Below are 16201 nucleotides of genomic sequence, written 5' to 3' on the forward strand. Positions count from 1 at the left end.
GCGTGTACCCTGACAGGGAATCAAACCAGCGACCTTTCGGTTTTCAGGATGATGCCCAACTGACTGAGCCATGCAAGCCAGGGCTACAGGCTAAAAAGTATTAATTTCTCATGTTTATATATATGATTCCAAAATCCCATTGTTGGCATATGTGGGCAGCTGTAACAAAAGAGGGGAAACAATTTATTAAAGCTCTTATACCTAAAAGTTTAGCTGCTAAGCGAGTCTACGAATTTTTCAAGTTCATTCACTATATTTCTTTTGAGCTATTTTGTTATTTTGGGGGGGTTTTCTCCTCAAAATGTATCGTTACAGCACAGGGATTATAGTCAATAGTATTATAATAACTATGTATGGTGCCAGGCGGGTACTAGAATTATTGGGGGAATCACTTCATAAATTATAGAATTGTCTGACCACTGTTCTGTACATCTGAAACTAATAAAATAATACTGAACATCAACTTTAATTGAAATACACACACACACACACACACGTATACACATGTATATATACACACACATCTTGGTATTTGATTTGTTATTTTAAATTAAATCTTCTGTATAGTTCATGAGTGGCTGTTAGAAACTCTATTCAGATAACTAGCCATAATTAACCATCTTTTTAAAAAAATTTTTTTTAATTTTCATTTTTTAAAATTTTATTTATTTATTTTTAGATAGGAGAAAAACAGAGAGAAACATTAATGTGTGGTTGCCTCCCATATACCCCCTACTGGGGACCTGGCCTGCAACCCAGGCATGTGCCCTGACTAAGCATCGAACCAGTGACCCTTTGGTTCACAGGCTGGTGCTCAATCCACTGAGTCACACCAGCCAGGGCCATTAACCATCTTTTTCAAAAGTTTAGCAATAGTCCTGGCAAACTGAAATTGGTTATTAAATGGATGCTCCAGTGTAAACTCCCAAAAATAAAGAGGCTTAGACAGTGTGGTGGTGTACTGCACTGTTTTCCATGTTTTCGAAGATTTCCAAATGAGATAATGTACGAGGTCTGTCTGGAAAAAGTCCAACCATTATAAATATAATGAGAACGGTTTGGACGATATCAGTGTAACTTGGCAGCCAAGGAGAGTGGACTGGAATGCACATGTGTGAACAATGACAACTTCACTGTACTAGTCAGTGGGGGTGGTAGATGCTGTTGAGCGAGCATGTGTGCTGTGTGGCCGTCACATTCAAAATGACTGAGTGAGTAGAACAATGAATCTGCATCAAATTTTGTGTTAAGCCTGAACGTTCCTCCTTGGAACCTATTTGGATGATTCAGAAGGCTGCCGCTATGGGCAGCTGCTCATCAGCAGCTTCATCACGACAACACACCTGCTCATTCATCACGTCTGGTACAGAGTTTTTTTGCAAAACATCAAATCACCCAGGTGACTCGGCCCTGCTACAGCCCAGATTTGGCGCCCTGTGACTTCTGGCTTTTCCTAAAACTAAAATCACCTTTGAAAGGGAAGAGATGTTAGACTGTTGATGAGATTCAGGAAAACACAATAGGGCAAATGATGGTGACCAGAAGAACTGTGTGAGGTCCCAGGGTGCCTACTTTGAAGGAGACTGAGGTGTCACTGCCCTGTGTACAATGTTTCTTGTATCTTGTATCTTCTTCAATAAATGCCTCTACTTTGCCTAGTACATGGCTGGATACTTTCTGGACAGGCCTCATGTATAAAAAATTTAGCATTGGGCCTGGTATATAGTAACTGCTCATTAGCTGTTAATAAGGTAGGCTTTCTCTCTTTTCCAAACCTAACACTGCCTCCTCATTACCACACTTCACTCTCATGCTCTGCCTAATAACCATTTCACCTCCAGCCAGAAAGATTACTGATACTAGAGAAGGTAAGAGGATTAGTATAATAAATATTGTGCTGATATTCTAGGTTCACTATAATTAAGAGAAAACCATTTTGAGTTTCAAACCTTCAAATTACTGTGCGATATTATGGCTGAAATTTTGGCTGCCCCATCAGATTACTTTCCTTCTTTCACCCTCTTGATTAAGTGGCCATTTTACACAATCTGAAACACTCTATTAGCAAGCAAGATTGTATATTTTTTATAGATTAGACACAAAAAACAGTGGAATTTGTCATCGAAGAACTAAGAATGTAATCATGAAAACAAATGTACAACTTTCTCAATTTTCTTTAAAGCACAAGTAGGATTCAAAAATCCAAATCCTTTATGGTAGCTCACAGTTAAATCTTACATCAAACCTGGAATACGAAGATCTGAATTATTAGAATATACTTATCACATCATTCGTTGTAGTATTCTTGTAAATAATGATTTCTGCAGTGCATTTTTTGTTCTTTAAATTAATGAAAATGCAACCTGACTTTGAGAACTAGCTCTTGCCCAAATTTAAGATCTCCCTATCTTCTCAAACTATCTTGGCAAAATTAAATAGCGTTCTGTCTCCCTAAACTTATAATGTGTTTCTCATGTGAAGTTATGAGTTCGTCCTTTGTATTTGTGTAGAGAATAGCCTGGTTCTTCTTCGAAGATCTCTTTAAAAAAGAAAGGTAATAGGAAGTGTTGTATAATAATATGGCAAGGTGTGATTGTATGTGTATAGCTTAAAACATTTCTTAACCTGATTTATTTTCATTATACTTTATCTTTTTTTAAAATTGAGATTCTTAAAAACTAAAAATGAAACAAATAGAGATTAAATACATTAAGTCAGTGAGCCAAAACTGTTTTTTTTTTTTAATGGGGTGTTGGTAAATGAGTTTGAGCCAATGCATATGAGCTTTGCACTGAAAATTTGCCTTCTCTTACAGCCTGCTGATCTTAAGAAGAGAATAGAATCCTTAATTGACCGGGACTACATGGAGAGAGATAAAGAAAATCCAAATCAGTACAACTACATTGCATAAAATTTTGGCCTTGGAGCATTTTGTGTCTCATGCTGTAGCCAGTGGATAAACCTAACTTGTTGATCCTATATTGTTTGACTTCTTTTATACTACCAATGACCAAATGAAGCAGTGTAATGGAAATAGTTGAGTGGACATTTTCAGTGGTTAACATGCTCATTAAAAGAGTAATACTTGCTTAAAGAAGAATGTTGTTGAACTCTTTGCATGTTATTTAGTATGATGTGCAGAAAACTCTTAAGAAAGTACTTGGTCTTCATGATTCCTCTTTGGAACTGGGGAAGAGGTCCCTATGGCTATTAAAAAAGTGGGATTCTTATACACCGTTAATTATGAAGCAAAGGTTTATTTGCTTAAAATGTCATTTAAAGATACTTAAACTGCATGCAAACTTTATTTACTGTACAGAGTTCTGGATGTATTTATCAAATAGAAAAACCACCCTGGACTTGGTTGTTCACCTGTTTTGTGATTTCCCTTGAAAAGAAAAATAAGTTGTCATAGCTATTGATATTTTACTAAGTAATGTTCAGTTACACTTAAAGGGATGTTTTGAAAAAATTTATTTGAAAACAAGTTTTCAAGTAGAAGGACAGTTGCTTATATGATCTCTTGTATATACACATCCTCAAATGCTCCATTTATGGTTATGGGATGTGTGTATATGGCTTAGCCCTGAGTTTACTGTGTTGATTAACAGGTACTTATAAATATAGCTGAAATAGAAAATTGCTGATCATTTGTACTAGAAGAACACAGTAGGAGAAAAAATTCCAACTCTTTCTTCATATTAAAAATGAATACAATATGAACATTGCAAAGGAGACCAAAACCCACATATTTTATACATTTGTACACAACTAAAAATTCCATCAATTCATTTTCAACTTCCTTTAGGCTTTAATGTTGTTTGAACAGTTTTGTCTTTAACTTGGACCAATTGTAGATTGTTACAGGCTTTTTAGGATTTAGCATTCCTATTTTTTTCTACCAAAGTTCTTTTGGAAGTACCCCAACTCTTTGTTGGTAAATAAGCCTTTCCTGTCATTTTTATTCTAACTCCCTAAAACCCTACATGTAAAGGTCCTCCCTCGTTTTCTCCACATATCCCCTAGTTGGAATTTCAAATTCTTTATCATGCTGATCTTAATTTCTTTCAAAATTGTTTGAGGAGTTCTCATGACAATTGGATACCCACTTTTCAGGGGAAAGTCCTAGGATTGTTCAGATGTAGAAAATAGCGCAAGTATTGTTCTTCAAATTGATAATGTGAGTAAAAGGCTTCTCTTTATTTTACCACCAGTAGTTTTTTTTTTTTTTTGGTAGGTTTCTTATTTTGGGTTTTTTTTTTCTTGTTTGTTTTTCCTTAAAATTTTGAAGTGAACTGATTATGAAGGAAAAGCAGAAAATTTTGTGTTTTTTTTTAAAATCAGAACTGCTTTAATGCTTTTTGCAGCAGTATATTTCCTAACTATTTGGAGCCATGAGGAGGAATGCCTAGGTCCTAGCCAGAGACTTGGTTTTTCTGTCTGCTATTGATGTTTTCTTGAGTTCTCAAAGACCCATAAACAGCTATTTGAACAAAGTTGTCTGTCTAATTGCATCAGTGTACATGCTGCTGTGTAACAATATGTGGTATTTTGAATGCCTTCCTAATTTCTTTTGAAGAGCCATTACTTATATATTCTCAGCTCTTCTGGCTTTCCTTACATGAACTCATCTGACAAGGAAATGCAACTACTTTGTGTGCCTTTCTCCATACTGGACCATCTATGTCAGTGTTCTAACCTATCCCTGATGGTCTCTGAGATATGTAGACTGTTCCAGAAGACTTGGTAGTTACTCTTAAGGAATGTTTATGTAGAATTGTTCCTGTTAGGGAGAGACTCTTGGCATCACCTTCATCATCTTGAAAGCTGGTCCCTTCCCTCAGGCTCTTAATTTTTTGAAAACTTGATGCTAGTTCAGCTGAAAAATAGGCAAGACTATTAAAAAACAAGTTGAGGGAAGCTGTTTAAGAAATTGAAAAGTAATTACAAACAATGGATAATTGTGACTTTTCAGTTATTCTGTATTGATTGAATTTTTGTGCTCTTTTCCCTGTGTACGTGGTGGTTCTATTTTTCTCCAATAAAACTTTTATTTAAAAAAGTTTCTAGAGAAGACCTTTAAAATTCAAATGTTGTAAGAAAGTTATAAAACCACAGACCTTAAAATCTTCCTAGTGATTTCTTTTACTGGATTCAAATTTGTCTCTTTTATTACTTTTTAAATTTTTTTTTTTGCGGTGGTTTAGTAATAATGCCACAGGAATGTAGAAGAGGGGAGAAGGTATGGTAAAGGCTGAGTAAAATTCCCAAGAATACTCAAGGTGGCTATACTTGAATTTTGTTTTTAGAAAAATCAAGTCGAATTATAAACATTGTTTCATTCAAATCCTCTAAATCAAATAGTCGCATAAAGTCAGTATGAAACTAGTCTAAATATATGTTGAGGGGAGAATAAAAGATTAACTACTTTGGTTTCAGTTTGGCTCTTGATGGGCCTTTCTGTTGTTGTGAGTTCTAGGCCATATACTCTCACAGGATGATGCTCCTTGAGAACTTCACCAAACCAGAAATCAAGAATCCGTTTTGGACCCAGTTTCTGAGTCTGCTGACAGGCCTCAACATGGTGTCTCACCATACTCTTGAAATTCTTATCATGTACATGTGTGTACAGTTCAGGACATCAGTTTACTCAGGCATCTGCATCTCAAGAATTTTGGAAGTTGTTTGTTTTTTAATTTTAGCATTCGTAAGTTTTTTTTTACAGTAGCTATTTTTTGTTTGTTTTAAAGACCAGTCTGTTTAATGCTGTGAGTGGCAGGAGTGTTATAAACACGTTCTGTTCTCATCTACATAAGGTTGCCAAAACAAATTGTTCATTAAAAAGAAAAGAGCATTAGTAATGGGAATTTGGATCATTATGCTTTATATGATATTCATGCTAATGCTTCATTAATATTTTTCAGTTTCCTACAAAAAATTTTGCTTTGTGTTTGAATGATGAGATTTGCTCACCTGGAAACACTTGGTTCAAATTTAACACTTTAATAATTTTCCTTGCTCTTAAAAAGTATACATCTTTTTTGATCAGGTACATAATATACTTTTATATTTAGCAATCCTTAGAATTTTTGTTTAGCATGGTAAAAAATCTAACCTCTTTTGTAGAAACTTTTTTGATGTAGAATATAAGAAGGTGCTACAGAGACACATTAGAACTTAATAGTTTTGCAAACTATAAAAACATCCTCTCATATCCTGTAATTCTTGTAATAAAATCTTTTTAAACATTTCTTTAATTTAAAACAAACTTTTATTGTAAAAGACACATAAAATTTACCATTTTAACCATTGTAAAGTGTACAATATTTACTACAGTCACCATTTCAATCAACCATCACTAGTCTCTAGTTCCAGAATATTTTCATCATTCCAAAAGGAAACCCATTACTCATTAGGCAGTGACTCCCCATTACCACTCTACCCAGCCTCTGGAAAAAAACTAATGGGCTATCTCTATGGGTTTGCCTGGTCTGGATATTTTATATCAACAAAACCATACAATATATGACCTTTTGTGTCTGGTTTTGCCTAGCTAGTGTGATGTTTTTAAGTGTCCTCCATGATGTAGCATGTTTCAGTACTTCATTTTAAGGCTGAATAATAGTATGCATATACTACAGTTTGTTCATTCTTCTGTTGACATTTGGGTTGTTTCCTCCTTTTGACAATTGTGAGCAGTGCTGTTACAAAGATTTGTGTAAGATATCTTCTGAATTCCCGGTTTTCAAGTTTAAGATATGTATCCAGGAGTGGAATTGCTAGGTTATGTGGTAATTCTGTGCTTCACTTATTGAGGAACCACCAAACTTTTCCACAGCAGCTGTAGCATTTTACATTCCCCCCAGAAATGTACAAGGATTTCGATTTTTCCACATCCTCTACAACACTTGTTGTTTTCTGTGTTTCCTTTTATAACTATCCTAGTGGCTATAAAGTAGTTTCTGAATTTCATTTCCTTAATGACTAATGATGAGCATCTTTTCACGTACTTGTTGGCCATTTGTGTCTTTTCTTTGGAGAAGTACCTGTTCAAGTTTTTATGGCCGTGTTTTAAATAGTTGGTTTCTCTTTATGTTGTTGACTTTTAAGAGGTCTTTATAAATTAGGGATACTAGACCCTTAGCAGATACAGTGTTTTGCTAATATTTTCTCTTGTACGTTGTTTTTGTTTTTTCACTCGATAGTGCCTTTTTTAAAATTTATTTTTCAATTATAGTTGATAGTGTCTCAATGCACAAAGCTTTTCATTTTAATGAAGTCCAATAAACCAATTTTGTGTCTTGGGCTTTTGGTGTCATAGCTAAGAAAACGATTGCCAAATCTGAATTCATCATAATTTACACCTGTATTTTCTTGTAAGAGTTTTTGGTTTGATTTCTTACATTTAGGTCTTTAATCTCATTTGAGTTAATTTTTGTATATGGTGTGAAGTAAGCATCCAAATTTATTCTTTTGTATGTGGCTATCCACTTGTCCCAGTACCATTTGTCGAAGAGACTATTCTTTCCCCCATTAATGGTCTCATCACCCTTGTTGAAAATCTATTGACCATATTTCTGTGGTTTTATGTCTCGGTTCTCAAGTCTATTCCATTGATTTATATATTGATTGATATGCCAATACTACACTGTTTTGATTACTACCTATTTTTAGTAAGTTTTGAAATTAGGAAATGTGAGTTTTCCACTTCTTTATCAAGATTGTCTTCAGCTATTTGGGACCCTTGCTATTTCATATGGATTTCAGGATGACTTTTATACTTTTGTAAAAAAAAAAAAAAGGCCATTGGGATTTTTTAAATCCTCATTCAAGGATATGTTTTATAGAGAGGGAGGTGGATGGAGGGGGAGAGAAAAAGAAAGAGAAACATCAATTGGTTGCCTCCCATACTGCCCCAAGTGGGGATTGAACCCACAACCTTTGTATGTGCCCTGACCAGGGATCAAACCCACAACCTTTTGTTGTATGGGGTGATGCTCCAACCAACTGAGCCACCTGGCCAGGGAACATTGAGATTTTGATAGAGATTGCTTTGGGAGTATTACCATTTTAAGTCCTCTAGACCATGAACACAAAAATGTCTTTCCATTTTTAAAACCATTTGTTTTAGTTCTTTAAAAAAAGGTATTTCAAAAATATTTTGTGCTTTCATTGTACAAGCCTTACATTTCTGTGGTTAAATACATTCCTAAGTATTTTGTTCTTTTGATATTGTTGTAAATAGAATTTTCTTCAGTTACTATTTACATTGTTCGTTGCTAACATATACAACTTTGGTGTGTTAATCTTGTACCCTGCAAGTTTGCTGAATTTGTTTACTAGTTTTAATGTGTTATGGATGTTTCAGGATTTTCTATATATAGCATCTGTGTTGTCTGTGATAGCTATTTTCAACCAGTGTGCTGTGACACACCCAAGAATTTTTAAAACATGCAATTGATAGGGGAAAAAAGGTTGAAAATCGCTAGTCTGTGAATAGAGATCATTTTACTTCTTCCTTTCCAAATGGGGTATGTTTTATTTCTCTGGAGCTTCCTATGCAATATTGAATAGAAGTGGCTAAAGCAGACTTCCAGCCAAGATGGAGGTTATAGGTAGGTACACTTTGCCTCCTTGCACAACCAAAAGAAGAACAAAAAATTTAAAAACAAAAAACAACCAGGACTGCCAGAAAATCTAACTGTGTGGAAGTATGACAACCAAGGAGTTAAAGAAAACACATTCATCCAGAGTGGTAGGAGGCATGGAGACGGGCAGCTGGGATGGAGAGGACACATGGCTAGGCAGCCGCTGGAGGACTGGGCAAGGCAGCAGCTGGTGGACTGGATGGTCCCTCATTTGTGTGCAGATAAAACAGGAAGAACAACTGGGGAGCAAGACAGACCACGCAACCCAGGTTTCCAGCATGGGAAAAGAAAGCCTCAAAACCTCTGGCTGTAAAGACCTGTGGGGGTTGTGGCAGTGGGAGAAACTCCCAGCCTCACAGGGGAGTTTGTTGGAGAAACCCGCAGGATCCCAGAAAACATACACAAACCCACCCACCTTGGAATCCGCACCAGAAGGCTTGTGGGTAGCGGGGGAAGTGACAAAGCTGGCCCAGAGTCAAGCAAGTGGCATTGTTCTCTCTTAGACTACTCCCCCACATACAGCACCACAACACAGATATGTGAGTTGCCCCCCCCCCCGGTGAATACTTAAGTCTCTGCCCCTTACAACATATCAGGTCGCCAAGACAAAGAAATATGGCCCAAATGAAAGATCAAAACTCCAGAATAAATACAACTAAGCGATGAGACAGCAAACCCATCAGATGCAGAGTTCAAAACGCTGGTAATCAGGATGCTCATAGAGTTGGTTAAGTATGGTTGCAAAATAGAGGAAAAAGTGAAGGCTGTGCAAAGTGAAATAATTAATAAAATACATGGAACCAACAGTGAAAGGAAGGAAAACAGGGCTCAGATCGATTGGCAGCAGAAGGAAGAGATAAACATTCAACCAGAATAGAATGAACAAACAAGATTTCAAAAAAATTAGAGGCTTAGAACCTCTGGGACAACTTTAAACCTTCCAACATCCGAATCATAGGGGTGCCAGAAGGAGAAGAGGAAGAGCAAGAAATTGAAAACTGATTTGAACAAATAATGAAGGAGAACTTCCCCAATATGGCAAATGAAATAGACTTCCAGGAGATCCAGGAAGCTCAGAGAGTTCCAAAGAAGTTGGACCCAAGGAAGCACACATTAAGGCACATCAAAATTATGTTCCCCAAGATTAAAGATAAGGAGAGAACCTTAAAAGCAGCAGAAGGAAAGGAAACAGTTACCTACAAAGGAGTTCTCATCAGACTATCAGCTGATTTCTCCAAAGAAACCTTACAGGCAATAAGGGGCTGGAAAGAAGTATTCAAAGTCATGAAAGGCAAGGTCCTGCATCCAAGATTACTCTATCCAGAAAAGCATCATTTAGAATGGAAGGGCAGATAAAGTGCTTCTCAGATAAGGTAAAGTTAAAGGAGTTCATCATCACCAAGCCCTTGTTATGTGAAATGTTAAAGGGACTTATCCAAGAAAAAGAAGATCAAAACTACGAACATTAAAATGACAAAAAACACAACTATCAATGACTGAACTTAAAAACAAAAACTAAGCAAACTATTAGAACAGGAATAGAATCACAGAATTGGACATCACATGGAGGGTTAACAGGGAGGGAGAGGGGTGAGAATGGGGGAAAAGGCACAGGGAATAGAAGTATAAATGGCAGGTACAAAATGGACAAGGGGAGGTTAAGAATAGTATAGGAAATGGAGAAGTTAAAGAATTTATATATACGACCCATGGACATGAACTAAGGGGGACAATGCTGGTGAGAGGAAGGTGGGGGGCGGAGGGGAATATAGGGGAGAAAAAATGGGACAACTGTAATAGCATAATCAATAAAATATACTTTTTAAAAAAGTGCCTAAAGCAGGCATCCTTGTTTTGTTCCTCATCTGAGGAGTAAAGCTTTCCGTTTTTTGCGATTGAGTATGATATTAGCTGTGGTTGTTTCATAAATGCCCTTTATCCTGTTGAGGAAGATACCCTTCTATTAGTAGTTTTCTGAGTGTTTCTGTCACTAAAGAATGTTGCATTTTGTCAAATGCTTTTTCTGCATCAATTGAGATGATCATGCAATTTTATTTTCCCCTTCGTTCTATTAAACTGGTGTACAGTAGCCCCCACCCTTATCTGCAGATTCACTTTCCACAGTTTCAATTACCCAGTCAAACACAGTTTGAAAATGTTAATTGGGCCCTAGCTGGTGTGGATCAGTGGATTGGGCACTGTCCTGCGAATCAAAGGTTTGCCTGTTTGATTCTCAGTGTAGGGCACATGCCTGGGATGCAAGCCAAGTGCCCAGTAGGGGGCGTGCGAGAGGCAACCACATATTGATATTTCTCTCCCTCTCTTCTGCTCTCCCTTCCCCTCTCTAAAAATAAATAAATAAAATCTTAGAAAGAAAAAGAAAATGTTAATTGGAAAACTCGAGGAAAAATTCGTAAGTTTTAAATTTTGTATCTTTCTGAGTAGCATGATGAAATCTTGCACCATCCTACTCCCTCCTACCCAGGACATGAATCCCTTTGTCCAGTGTAAATACGCTGTGTACACTGTCTATTAGTCACTTAATAGCCATCAATGGTGTGAGAACCACTGTTGTGGTATCACACTGCTTGTGTTCAAGTAACCCCTATTTTACTTAATAATGACCCCAAAGTGCAAGATTAGTGATGCTCTTAATTTGGGTATGCCAAAGAGAAGCCATAAAGTGCTTCCTTTAAGTGGAAAGATATGTTTCTGTAGGAGAAAAAAACAGTATATACAGGGTTTGATAACATCTGATTTCAGGCATCCACTGGGGGTTTTGGAACATATCTCCCATGAGTAAGGGGGAACTACCTTATTACATTGATTGGTTTTCATATTGAACCAACCTTGCATTCCTCACATAAATCCAATTTGATCATCGTATATATCCCTTTTGATATGTTGCTGGCTTTGGTCTGCTGGTATTTTGTTGAGGATTTTTGCATCTATTTTCATAAAGGATATTGTATAGTATTCTTGTGGTGTCTTTGGCTTTGCTATTAGGGTAGTGTTGGCCTCATAGAATGAGTTGCAAAGTATTCCTCTTTTTTTTTTTTTGGAAGACTTTGAGAAACATTGCTGTTAATTCCTCTTTAAATATTTAATAGAATTCACCAGTGAAGCCATCTAGTCCTGGGCTTCATGGGGAAGTTTATGATTATTGGTTCAATCTCTCACAGGTCTGTTCAGATTTTCTATTTCTTCTTGAATAAGTTTTAGTATTTTGTTTGTTTCTAGGAATTTGTCAATTTCATCTTTGTTGTCTAATTTATTGGTGTACAATTGTTCATAGCATTCTTTTATAATCCTTTTCATTTCTTTGAGATTGATAGTAATGTCCTACTTTAATTCTGAGTAAACTTAGAATTAAATGTCCTCTTGCCTCTTATTGAGAATTTCTGTCTTTTTTCGTGATTTTAGTAATTTGAGCCTACCCGCTTTTAGTAATTTTAGTAATTTGAGCCTACCCACTTTTGTTCTTAGTCTAGGTAAATTTTTGTCAGTTTCATTGACCTCTTTTTATTTATTTTTCAATTACTGTTTACTTTCAATAGTATTTTTTATTGGTTTCAGGTGTACAACATAGTGGTTAGACAATCATATACTTCACAAAGTCTTCTCCTCTGTATTGCCAGTACCCACCTGGCACCATACATAGTCATCACAATATTATTGACTATATTGCCTATGCTGCACTTTACATCCCTATGACTATTTTGTAACTACCAATTTGTAACTTTTAATTATTTCATCTCTTTCACCTAGTGCCCCAACCCACCTCCCCTCTGGCAACCGTCAGTCTGTTCTCTGTGTCCATGAGTCTGTTTCAATTTTGTTTATTTTGTACTTTAGATTCCACATATATCTGCATTCCCACTGAAAGTGCACAAGGGTTCCTTTCTCCATGCCCTTGCCAACACTTGCCATCTGTGGATTTATTGATGATAGATTGTTGATCTTTTTTAAAAAACTAACTTTCGACTTTGTTGTTTTTTGATCTATATTTCATTTATTTCCATTCTGATCTTTATTATTACTCCCTTTCCTAGCTCTTGGTTTATTTTGATCTTCTTTTTGTAGTTTATTAAGGTATGAAATTAGTTTATTGATTTGAAATCCTTTTTTTATTGTAGTCATTTATAGCTATAAATTTTCTTCTGGGCACTGTTTTTGCTACATTCTATAAGTTTTGGTATGTTATTTTTATTTTCATTCATCTCAACATATTTTCTAATCTCTATTGTGGTACTTTTCTTTAATCCATTGGTTAAGAGTTTGTTGTTTAATTTCCACATACTGTGACATTTTCAGGTTTTTTTTTTTCTGTTATTGATTTCTAGTTATGTCCTATTGTGGTCAAAGAAAGTACTATATATGATTTCAGTCTTTTAAAGTTCATTGAGACTTGTTATGTGGTCTAACATATGATTTATCCTGAAGAATGTTTGATGTGGACTTCAGAATAATATGTATTCTGCAATTTTGTGTGGGGTGTGCTATATATGTTTGCTAAGTCAAATAGGCTTATGGTGTTAAATTCTCTATTTCCTTATTGATATTCTGTCTAGTTATTCTATCCATTATTAAAAGGTGGAGTATTGAACTTTCCCACTCTTATTGTAGAACTGTCTCTTTTTCTTTTAAATTCTATTTTTATTTCATATATATTGGGACATATATTTATTTCATATATATAGTTCATATATATATATATATATACATATATATATGATTGTTATGTCTTCTTAATGGATTGGCCTTTAATTTACAGGGGTGGGCAAGAGTAGGTTTGCAGTCGTTCATATGGTAAATAATACAATCATTAATAAGTAATACAAAAATAAGCTGTTTCACATACGACTGTAAACTTACTTTCACCCACCCTGTATATTGTTCTTTGTCTCTTGGAATAATGCAGTTTTTCACTTAAAAGTCTATTTTGTCTGGTATTAGTAGAACCGCCATAGCTTTCTTTGGGTACTATTTGCATGACATGTCTTTTTCCATTCTTTCCCTCTCAACCTATTTGTGTCATGGGATCTAAAATGAGTCTTTGATGGACAGCCTATAGTTAATGTTTTTAAAATACATTCTTTCAACCTCTGCCTTTTGAAATTCAAGACTTTAATCCATTTACATTTAAAATAGTTACTGAATAGAAAAATCTTCTGCCGTTTTGCTTTTTGTTTGCTATATATCTTGTCTTTTTTCTTTCTCAATACCTTTATTACTGCCTTCTTTGGTGTTTGATTTTTGCAGTATACATTTTTATTTCCTTTTCAGTCCTTTCTGTGTGTATCTTTTAGTTATTTTCTTAGCGGTTACCCTGGGGATTACAAATGCTATCTTAAATTTATAGGGAACTAATATGAATTAATACCATCTTAGCTTCAGTAATATTTAAAAACTCTGCTCCTATACACCTCCACCACTCCTCCTTCATGTAGTTTTGTCACAAGTTACCTCCTTATACATTGTGTGTTCATTATCATAGAAACAAAATATTTTTCATGTTTCTTGATAAGTTTAATTAGCCAATGAGGGATTGAATTGAAAACAATATAAATACCAAAGAGTGAGTTTTTAGGTATTCAACTGTTTTATGTTAAGTCCCTGCTATTCATAAAAGTACTTTCTTATTGTTCATCACTATATGCCAGAAGTTATTTTTAAAACATTTTGCAGACAGTAAGAAAGTTTTTAAGTACAGAGACATCTATTCTATTGTTTGTTGGTTCCTTTAAATCATTGGTGTGTTTATATCTTGTGAAAATATTTTAAAAAGATCAACACATCCATTCAAGATGGCAAAAGAGTGAGTGGAAGTCACACTGACCTCCTCCCAGGACCAATCTGGAATTACGACTAAATTGTGAAGAAATCACCAGGAACAAACAACTGAACAATAGTGAGAGAGGAGCCTTAAAACATCAGACAGACAGAGAAATTGGCTTTAGCACAGTCTAGCTGATAAGGAGTGTGGTAGAGACTTGAGAAGGCAGGCAGGGCGCCCACGGGTGACAGCACCAGAGGGATATTAAAATGGCCAGTTGGATCCCCCTGAGAAGAGGGGTCTAATCCAAAAGTGGGGATCTCTAGCCCACAGCACCAGAGCCCAAAAAGTACATAGATAACAGCCAGCTGTGAAAAGCAGCAGGGTTGCTCTCAGCCAGATACAGGTGGCTAGAGACACAAGGAGCTGTTTAAAGGGCCAGTGCAAAAATTTGTAGTGGCAGCCACTTACCCTAGGCTCTGCAGAGGCAGGAGCAGACTGGGCTGGAGCCGCCTGAGGAGAGATTGGGGAAAGAGCCTTTGGGGAGAGGACTGAGAAAGTGGCTGGTGGCGTCCCAGTGATGACTCACCCCCAATTCTGCAGCTGCCATCTTGCTCAGGCAGACCACTCCCCTGAGCAACAGTGGCATGAAAGGACACATTAACCCCGTCCCCAGAAGACTCTGCCCTGGCCAGCTGTTGCACAGGCCTGGGTGTTTAGTACAGAGCTGCACTCACAGATAGTAGATCCCTGGTTAAAGGGGATGCAGAGTGGTCTGGAGTCGCTTGAGGAGAGTCGATACAGAGGCATAGGGGAGAGAACTGAGGGAGTAGTCAAGGGGACCCTGGTGCTGACTCCTCCCCCATATGGCAGCAGCCATCTTGCTCAGGTAGACCACTCCCCTGAACAACAGCATCATGAAAGGACTCAATAGCCCTGCCCACAGGAGGGACTCTGCTTGGCCCTGACTGCTGAGGGCCAAGTGACAAGATTAACATCTGGAGGAGACAGACACAGACAGGAGATTCATGGAAGTCTTTCAAAGACTGCCAAAGGTAAGATGGGGTTAACAGCTGATATCATCAGAGGCAGAACAAGAAAGAAGAAAAAACAAATGGCCTCCTATTGTAGAAATTCACACCAAAAAGTCAAGACAGATCAATTTAAGATCAATTTAAGAAGCAGAAACCAATAAAAGAAGAGTTTCACAAATAACGGGAAGAGAAAGAAACACCCCTCAATAGAAGGGAAAGGGGGAATCCCCAGAAAGAGAACTAAATGAAATAGAGGCAAATAAACTATCAGATATTGAGTTCAAAACAATGGTTCTAAGCAAGCTCAATGAGCTCAGTGAGCTCAGAGAGAATTACCAAAAACTATAGGGAAATGTCAAGGAAATTATTGCTAACTATATCAGCACGAAAAAAGACAGAAATTCTCAATAAGAGGCAAGAGGACATGAAGAATACAATTTCTGAATTTAAGAACACAATAGAAGGAATCAAAAGCAGGCTAGATGAAGTCAAGGATTGAATCAGCAAGCTGGAGTAAAAGGTAGAAAAAAACTCCCAGAAAGATCAAGAAAATGAAAAAAGACTCAAAAAGAATGAAGAGGCATTGAGGGAAATGCAGGACAACCTGAAACATAATAATATTCATATAATAGGGATACCAGAAGGAGAAGAAGAGGAGGAAAGGACAGAGAACCTGTTTGAAAAAGTAATGGTGAAAAACTTCCCCAATTGGAGGAGAGAAAAAGTCACACAAGTCCAGAAAG

The 16201-nt window shown here is 36.5% G+C and overlaps 1 protein-coding gene across 2 annotated transcripts in view; it reads left to right on the forward strand.

Annotated features, from left to right (window-relative positions):
* CUL4B (cullin 4B) overlaps positions 1-4224 on the forward strand; it is a 39263-nt gene extending 35039 nt beyond the window's left edge. For both annotated transcript variants that reach the window (XM_054566675.1, XM_054566674.1), the window contains exon 21: positions 2816-4224. In XM_054566675.1, the coding sequence (XP_054422650.1) occupies positions 2816-2911 (96 nt within the window). In that variant the 3' untranslated portion in view covers positions 2912-4224. The remainder of the gene's footprint in view (positions 1-2815) is intronic.
* The last annotated feature ends 11977 nt before the right edge of the window (positions 4225-16201 follow it).

This window comes from Pteronotus mesoamericanus, unplaced genomic scaffold (genome assembly GCF_021234165.1).
Source record: "Pteronotus mesoamericanus isolate MK-2021 breed Mesoamerican mustached bat unplaced genomic scaffold, CSHL_Meso_final contig_178, whole genome shotgun sequence".
In the NCBI taxonomy this organism is placed as follows: domain Eukaryota; kingdom Metazoa; phylum Chordata; class Mammalia; order Chiroptera; family Mormoopidae; genus Pteronotus; species Pteronotus mesoamericanus.